We start from the raw sequence: 9,106 nt of genomic DNA on the forward strand, positions 1-9,106 counted from the left end.
GATTTACATGCGGGCTAATGCCAATAAAAGTAAATATAAATGGAGAAATTATCTCTTGTACAATATAGAAACCTCATTTTATGGATAGACAGTTGAAGAGGAAGATGAAATCGAAATATTGATTAAACAATTGGAGGGGTTACTTCGGGAGGGAGGCAGCCGAAGATGATCCAAACGCAGTGACGCAATCAAGAAGCGACGACTGCTTGAATTGTTGTTTCTTCAAATCGTGGTTAGACCAACTCAATTTATATCATAGACAAGGTAGAGTATAATGGTCTTTCTTTTCACTTTTCTTCATGCTTTTGGCTTGTGCTTCATGTCACTTTAAATACAGATCGGCGTCATCACGTGTGTCTTTAGAAGCCTCCAACTTCCTACCGAAAATGGAGGAAATGTGTGAAGTCGCTGCTTTGTGTTTTCGCCTGTGTTTTGGCTGCAGCTAGCTAACCTAGCTAATTTAGCTAGCTTCCAGTGAATTACTAATTTATGCATACTTTGTGAAATGCAATACTGAGCTAGTTTAATCATCGGATAGTACATTAGATTCTCAAACGGTGTGTTGGAGTGTCCCTGCAGCCCCGTGTTGAACCGACTGAGCTAACGGAATGTGTGTTTGTATACTTATTAACTAAATTGGTTGTGGTAGTTTTAGCAGACAGTTGCAAATATGCTAACCCCTAACAAGGCTGCTTATGGTCAATTTATCTTCATACACCTTCATGTTGCTGCTCAATAATTGATACGTTTGGCTGCTGTTTTGCTAACGGCAGCTACGAGGTTAGCTTCCAAACGAAATAACACCTCTTTGAGAAGTAAAGCTTTTTTGACTTGCAGTCTCAGTTAAGTACTTGTTGTGTGTTTGTGAAATAATTGCAAGCTAAAACTACATAATCACATACTGTTTCTGAACAGTTATCCACGTGTAATTTAAAGATAATCTTACTGTTGCACAGAGTAACATCAACGTTAGATGTGGGTAATGTAAGGTTGTTACTAAGAATTAAATGTGTGTATTTTACATTTTTTGTCATCTATTTTAATATCCATAAGGACATTTGTTAGAACTATTGCTTCTTCAGTTTCGAAATAGGCTCAAAATAAATGACTGTTGTTTTTTTTGCTGACGGAGTAATATATTCATTTTATTTTATATGAGTCATGCTTTGCACTTTAAAACATCACATATTTGTTTTAGAGAAGCTTGCTAACATGTCTCTTCACTCTTGTTCTCTCTCCCTGTTTCCTTCCTTTTCTAATAAGAAGACCATGGTGTTATGATTCCAAACGGAGTCCACCTATCACAGAGGAACAGGTTAATATCTTTCATGTTCGAGTCAATGACCACTATGGTGGAAAAGGCTTGAGGACAACTTTATTCCTACACACCAAAAGTACTTGAAGGAAAACAACCTGGAGGAAAATCAAGGAAGGAACAAACCACAACATCTAAAGTTTAGAGGACCACTGGGAAAGGAGAGGACAGGAGTGTGGAGAGGGTGAGTTGGGGATGGGGTTGAAGAGCCAAAGGAGGACGTCATGGTTCACAGCGGCTCTGCATCCCCAATGACAACATCATCCTCTCATTTAACTGTTCCTGCTTCAGCACCTTCTCTGCAAGGAGCTCCACCTCTGGTGCCTCCACCTGGAGATACTACCCATCAAGACCTAACCCAGACTCCTTCCAAACCCCTCCACACAGACCTTTCTTCAAACTCAGAATCAACACAGCCCTCGACTCTAATTCCTGCTGATACCAAGCCCCATGTTGTAATCCCAGCAGAAGCACTTACTACCTTTTCAAGCCCAGCGTCAGCCTGCTCCGCTCAACAGACACCTACCGCATCTCAGGGCTCAGTTAATGGCCGCACGTCCGGCAGGAAGAGGACCCCTAAAGCCTGTGACTGCTGTGGCCCCAACAGTGCAGGACACAATGCCCATACTTCGGGCAGAGGAAGGGGGAGAGGGAGAGGAAGGGGGCTTAGTAGGGACCTCGGGGACACCCCAAAAAGGAAAGTGGATGGCCAGCTAACAAGGATAAAGTGTTTTGATTTGGCCAAGGAGGCAGTTAAGGAAGCAGAGTGTGACCATGATCGATATGAGAAGGTGCAAAGGACTGTAGTCGTTGCTGATACTGAGTCAGAAGCTCCTGGTGCTCCACCCGTCACAGTCTCCCTGCAGGAGGGACCAATAAAGAACTATGTTGCTCCAGAGAAAAAAGATGGGCAGATTAAGGGCGATGTGTTGATAGAAGGGTTAGGTGGGAAAGTAGGCAGTTGTAGCAGGGATGTTGCAATGCTAGGAATGGCAGGCAGGGGAATCCCATTAGTTAGAGGGAGAGGGACGAGGGGAAGGGCGATGGCTACGTCTGCATCAAAAATGGAAGTAGATGGTGAAAGAAAGTGGGCAGGTTTAAGTGGTGTTGTCATTCATTCAAAAAGCCATGCAATATCTCCAGTCGTTTCAATGCAGAAGCAGGGTCAAAACAATGATTCAGATATTGTACATGGAGAGCAAACTTGCCCCAGCTCAGTTAATTCTCCCATTGCAAATGGAGACACTGTAAACCTGAGTGACACTGAGGAGGAGACGAAAGAGGGTAACGTGATGACGAGTGTAACGAAAAATGGACTTGTATCTATCTCACTGCTGTGCAGTCCAGGTTCAATGTCAGGGTCTCCCAAGGACCTGGACTCTGAGATGCAGGTGGACAAGACACCTGACAGAACTGTACCAGTAACTCGGTCCAATGGAAAAGAAGACGCTTCACCAACAAATGACCACTGCTCCACACTCATGGAGGTGGATGCTTCTCACCCAACTCCGGTTGCTCCTTCGTTCCAGGGACCAATCACAGTGTGCAGCATGCAGCACAGCTGGGCATTAAGAGACCACCGGCTGTACTGTAACTCTGAAACCTGGGACAGGGCGGGGGTGGAGGAGGTGTGGGGCAAAGAACCCTCAGAAGGAACCAATGGACAAGTGATAGATGGAGAGAGGAAGAATAAAGAAAGCCTGGAGCAGCTTACGGATATGATCCACGGTAAGATTTGTTCTCATTTTGTTGAAGCGTAGTAGATCACTGATCTTTTTTAACACACAAAGTCTTAGGGATTGCACTTTTCATATGATAATCATAAAAAACATGTGACCTCATCCTTGAAACATACACACAGAATGTTTATGGGGCATTTTCCTAGAAGAACTGAATTTCCTACACAAATTGTTTTCATGAAAACAATGGTCCTCTGCATGTTTTATGAATCAATGGGTATCCAATGTTTCTCTTTTTAATTTAACAATTTAAAGACACAATACAAATAATTATGTCTTCCTTGAAATAAAATGTGTTGTGTTCTTTTTCCTATGACAGCATAAATGTTTGTTCGTCATACACTGCAAGGGAATACTGATTCATTGGTAATCAATGTGCAAATACCAGCATTGTGTATGTTTACTCAAGTCTAATCCAAAGAAATGTGGGTGTTAAGCTCAGAGAAAACCAAACATGTTGGTGTTGTTATTAAGCTAGCAGATCATCTATCTAATCTTTCAGAGTTTCTGGAGAGCTTTTACATGAAGTATGGAAGTTTTAATCCTCTAAGTGAGAATGATGTCCTGGAACACCTGAAGAAGAAAGGCAACACTCACCTCAGCAACCGGTTAGTCTACAAACCCACACACTGCTTGATGGTTTATCTGAATCCCTCAATCACACATTAAAGTAGTAATTCATGTCACAGGTTGACAAGAATTAGGTAAAACATATAAGCCATAAACAATGATAATGAAGCTTTGTAAATAGGAGTTTGCTGGTTATGTGGGGCTTATATAACATACCTCTACCTTTGTGTTATTTACAGTTCATATGGAACCATTTATTATCTAGGCATGGCATGTTATTATGTTATCATTTTTCCAAATCTAGCCAATATGGTTTTCAGATTCTTCTATTGTTAAAACTCTCTTGGGAAGCACGGTTGTTAAAATGACACTAGCAGCTTCGTTTCTGTTCAAACCTTTAATCCTTCCTTTTTTAAGAAATGTTATTTTTATGATCCTCATGGGATCTCTTTCCTTTTATGAAATGTCACTCTTTTCAAATGTCCTTGAGGGTATTAATGAAAAGGTTGTAGGTTTGTATTACATTTCTACTTCATTTGATCTTCTTGTTTTTGTTTCAGGGGCCTGGACATCAAAAGGGAGATGACTCGGTACAGGGCGGGGCTGGCCTCTGCTCCTATCGCAGGCTTCATGTTGTCGTATAACAAACACACCCTGGGCTTGGAGGACCTCAGCACACTGGAGGAACAAAACTGGCTCAATGACCAGGTAAACACAGATGAAGCGTTGTACAGTGACATCAAATAATTATTCCATCACACTTCTTCTAACTTCGAACGCATTAGTCACTCTAAAACTCATATCCGGCAATGATAACAAGAAGTATAAAATATGTTTGTTTTAGTGAGGATCTTACATTGAAACTGTGTGTGTTTTGCTGTTTGCTCAGATCATCAACATGTATGGAGAACTCATCATGGAGGCAACACAACACAAGGTAAGTAAGGATGTGTTTGTTGGCTCAAAACAAATAATATTTATATAAAAAAATATTTATATATAAATGTAAAATAAGTATGAGCCTGAACATGTGCACAATGTGTCCTTCTAATTGTGAAATGTGTTTAAAGTAATTTATTTTTGTGTCTCTATCTCAGGTTCATTTTTTCAACAGCTTTTTCCACAAGCAGCTTGTTGCCAAGGGTTACGAGGGTGTGAAGAGATGGACTAAAAAAGTAAGGATGAAGATTCAACAGTTTAGCCATTTTCCAGTTGTTTTAAGAGTGGCTTCAAAAGCTGAAATTCACATTTTAACTTCTGACTTATTTGTAGTGCCTACTTTTAAACTTGTAATAAATGAAATCAGCCAGCAAACTAGTGCTCAACAGAAACGCTGAAGGACCTGTTTGTCCTGTAGTTTGACTTTTTAAAGTGTTGGCATTTGAAGAGCTCTAATTTGTATTTATGTTCATTTGTGGGATTATTGCAGGTTGACCTGTTCTCCAAGTGGCTGCTGCTCTTCCCCATCCATTTAGAAATCCACTGGTCTCTCATTACGGTCACCATGGCAACCAAAACCATCAGCTACTACGACAGCCAAGGCATCGTCTTCAGACACACCACAGATGTGAGAGCCTCTGTGTTTTTGGGTTGGAATTCATCGTTGTTTGTTTTTGGCAATTTCTTAACTCTGCAACTTCCTGTTTTTCTCTGCTCGCATAAATTATTGGTCCATAATTTCTTAGCTAGAGACTCTACACGATTAATGGTTGCTTTCTCAGTTTGAGCACATAGACAGAGTGGTTTCTTTGAAAATCCAGGTTTTTTCGCCATAAAGCAGAACTTACTTTGATAGTAAATTAGTAGATTCATTTGTGAAAGACAAATTACGGACCCCAAGCCATATCATTTTCAGGTTAAAATGTAGCTCGTTTTTTCACCATCTGCATGAAAGACTGAGAAGTGTTGATGTCTTGATGATACTATATCTGCTCTCCCTTTAAAATGCTGGCACATTACCGTCTTTATTATGGAAACTGAATTGATATTGCTGTTTGTTGAAAATGTTTGCTGCTGGGACAATCCATAATTGTGTTCTCTGTGTGTGTGTTTCACTATCAGAACATAATGAAGTACCTTCAGTCTGAAGCCAGAGAGAAGCAGCAGACAGCTTTCCAGAAAGGCTGGAAGATTACCATCATCAAGGTGACCTTGAACCCTGACTGTTCTGCTCACGCTGTGTTCACCATGTGTCCTGGAAACATTTATGTTGCCTGCCACAGTTGATGTTAGTCCAAAGCAAAAGGTGGAAGACTCTTTCTTTATAGAGTTGTGTGTCGATACCTTTAGAGGAAAATGCCTCCATTACAGCCTAAATGCACGATCCAATATCACGTCTTCATAACATTTTTAATATTAATAATGCTACATAGAAACAACAACATGTTCAAATTATACTAGAGTATAAAAAGCATTCTGCTAAAATAATTCCAACATATAATAATTATATTCACATCTGCTGGATTTATTCTTTTATTAAGCCATTTATTGAACAAACACAATGTTTTTGTCAGTAATGTTGTTGAACGGCTCTATCCCTGAACATCACTTTTAGATACCTTGATGTAATTATTGTATGCATGCACAGTAGATTAGTACATATAGATCCATCAGCATTTCATTCTAGAAGAAGATGTAACTCTGACATGTTTGCTCCTGTTTGACTGACATTTTGACTCCTCAGGGCATTCCTCAGCAGAGAAACGACAGCGACTGTGGAGTCTTCGTCCTCGAGGTTAGACATTATTCATTCCCGCTATTCAACTGTCCTTCGGTCCTTCGTTTATCACCGATGTATTTGATCTCTTTTCATCATGTTCTGTCCCTGTTTTCTCTCTATTTTCTGCTTTATCTGTTTTTCTTCCTGGAAATATAAACAGAGCTGTGCCTCCAGTGTCTTTCTGCCCCAGGTTTCGACTCAAGTGCGATCATTGCTGAGTCTCTGAGAGGGGAAAGACACTGTAGGGAAGCTTCTGTCATTGTTTACGTCGGGCCTATTCAATTGGCCGACAGCGGGCCACAACCAGCCTGGAGGCAATTAGTGGAATAGCCCGACATAAATATGATATTTAACACACGACAAGTGCCGGCCACTCAGTCATTTTCTCTTCACCTGACAATTGTGCTCCTACAAAGCATAAAGTCGGCAGTTTGCACATCAGGTTGAATTAGGTTGGTAATTTAACACATACTTTTGCCAATCTGGTGTTGTGGTTGGCTCTCACAACTAGATGGGTTGTTGTGGATTGTAGAAATCCTCACTAAGCACTTTAGGGGAGGGGGAGATACTAGTAGAGTGTGTTATTGCCACTTGTTATTCTTCTTTTCATTGATGGCATTGATGGCTCTTTTTCATCCTTACTGCACTTTGGGTCAGATTTTGACCAAAAAAACATTGCATATTTTAACTACATTTTCATTGTATCATTCATTACCAAAAGCTAGGTAGGCAGATAAACATGTCTGGCCCATCTACATTTCATGATTTAAAAATGGGTCTTTTCTCTGTGTTTTGCTCTGTCAGTACTGCCGCTGTCTCTCGGTGAGGCAGCCTCTGCTCTTCAGTCAGGAGGACATGCCGCGCATACGCAAGAGAATCCACAAGGAGCTGTGTGACTGTCGCCTTAACGATTGATCGAGTGATAGACAGTCTCCTTCACTCACTGGCTGCTCGCCTGGTCACATGGGACAGTCTGTCCAAGTGTGTCTTTGACAGCCTGTTACATAACCGCTAACACAACCGACCTTCTGTACTCCAGGGAGCCCTGACTGACAGCTGACGGCTGCTCATTGGGTTCAAAAACATTCTGTAGCTAAGCAGATTTTTACTTGCAAAGAACTACTGACGTGGCCCCCTACTGACCACCAGACATGCTGGACCTGTGCCCATCAGGTTGTTTTTATGTTTTGACATTTTCCTTTCCGAGTTCCTTTGGCAGTGGATTTCAACCGAATGCACCCAGCAGAGGACTGACTGAGGACAGAGGCGTTGGACCAGCCCGGACCAACGGGAGCTTCCATCCCTAAAGGAGTGGCCTTTTCTCTCAGATGGCCATTTTAACCCGACTGACATTTTTAACTGTTTCATGCTGAACTTTATGGTAGTACCATACTTACAGTTATGTGTTTTTTCTAACATGTTGAATTAAGTTAGGATGTTTTGATTCAGTGGACCAACCGTTCACTAAAAACTTGAAGGTTTAAGTTGGTTTCGTTACAGATATTTGCACGGTTAGAGGCCTATCCATTGAAGACTCTATAACACCAACTGAATGTACTGATCCTGTATTCTTCCTGGTTGCCTCAAAGGGTGGAGCTCCATACAGGCTAATAGCACATGTTGGCTTGATACAGGGATATCATTTTGCAAGGTTGTTTTCAGGTTTTTGACACCGTACTAGCAATAGTTTCTTATTAAATTCCAGTTTTTCCACAACATTATTTCTTGCTTTTTCATTTTGCTGTGATCACAGTTTTGCTCAAGCTTTTCCCTGCATCGGTTTTACTTTTTAAATCCACCAGTTTTAGTTAAAAACAGTTTCTCATGCTGGTTAGAAGAGCTGTACTGCTAGCTGCTGATGTTGACTTTATATTGCTGAGGCCTCGTGCTTCACATGGACACATTAACACAGGTTAAGTGTGTGTGAGTGGCCTCTTAACAGAGAAACAAGTGGACCTCAGTTATTTTAAATGTAATCTTCTGTTCAGCCTAGAGTCTTTTGTTATATTCAGTTATATTTGTCATGCGTATTTGCAGATTGTATTGTACTCTTACAGCTCTACTACTGTACATGCTTGCTTTGACTAAAACCCACGATTGTTTCTGGGCTGTTTTTATTGTTGATATTAAAAGGCAGACTTACTAGATAATCTCATCACTGCATCAAAATCTAAATTGAGTTTATCTTTCCCCCTGAGGGAAAAAAATCTATTATCATTATAACATCTCAGCTGTCGTTGATGAAAACCCCTGAAGTATCTATTTGATGAAAATGATTAAAGATCCATGTACTTTTGCCAAATTATCTGCATTATTTCATAATTTCCAGAAGAGGGGGCTCTATCTGCAATTATCATCTTGCAATGGTCATAATGACATTTTTTTCTTCTTGGCTCCAATGCAGAACACAACGTCAGAAACATGTCAGTGGCCCTGCTGCTGGGTTGAGGTTGAGTGTGTTGCTCGAAGGCACTTCAGCAGGAACACCTTGACCCCACTCAGTGAGGTCTTCGAATCATTATGCAGGTCTCTGACCATTTCCACATAGTTTAATGTCACAATTAGCATCACAAAAGCATGTAAATGACGTGGCCTTTACGTACAGCTTTATGCAAATTGTACTCCTTATATGAATGCAAGTTCCAGTTTAACATTACTGTACGTGCTCCATTATCTGAGTCTGCGGGAGCTCACACACACACAGGGCTGCCTGTTTTAGAGTATTTTGATCCAGTCACTGTGGACGTTTTCCTTCACATGTGC

General features: G+C 40.9%; 1 protein-coding gene across 4 annotated transcripts; it reads left to right on the plus strand.

Moving 5' to 3' along the window:
- The first annotated feature begins 183 nt into the window (after window positions 1-183).
- Window positions 184-8,639, plus strand: LOC117495952. 4 transcript variants are annotated; one of them, XM_034147575.1, is made up of 10 exons: window positions 184-264; window positions 1,267-3,043; window positions 3,557-3,662; window positions 4,185-4,332; window positions 4,514-4,561; window positions 4,722-4,799; window positions 5,054-5,191; window positions 5,686-5,769; window positions 6,308-6,358; window positions 7,148-8,639. In XM_034147575.1, the coding sequence occupies exons 2-10, from the start codon at window positions 1,540-1,542 to the stop codon at window positions 7,256-7,258; spliced, it is 2,268 nt and encodes a 755-aa protein (XP_034003466.1). In that variant the 5' UTR covers window positions 184-264; window positions 1,267-1,539; the 3' UTR covers window positions 7,259-8,639. The 4 variants fall into 4 exon arrangements, with proteins under 4 accessions (XP_034003466.1, XP_034003469.1, XP_034003470.1 ...); XM_034147578.1 differs by having other exon boundaries at window positions 185-264; window positions 1,264-3,043; XM_034147579.1 differs by lacking the exon at window positions 184-264 and adding an exon at window positions 381-610 and having other exon boundaries at window positions 1,264-3,043.
- Window positions 8,640-9,106: the final 467 nt, after the last annotated feature.

Source organism: Trematomus bernacchii, unplaced genomic scaffold (assembly GCF_902827165.1).
Source record: "Trematomus bernacchii unplaced genomic scaffold, fTreBer1.1, whole genome shotgun sequence".
NCBI classification, from domain to species: domain Eukaryota; kingdom Metazoa; phylum Chordata; class Actinopteri; order Perciformes; family Nototheniidae; genus Trematomus; species Trematomus bernacchii.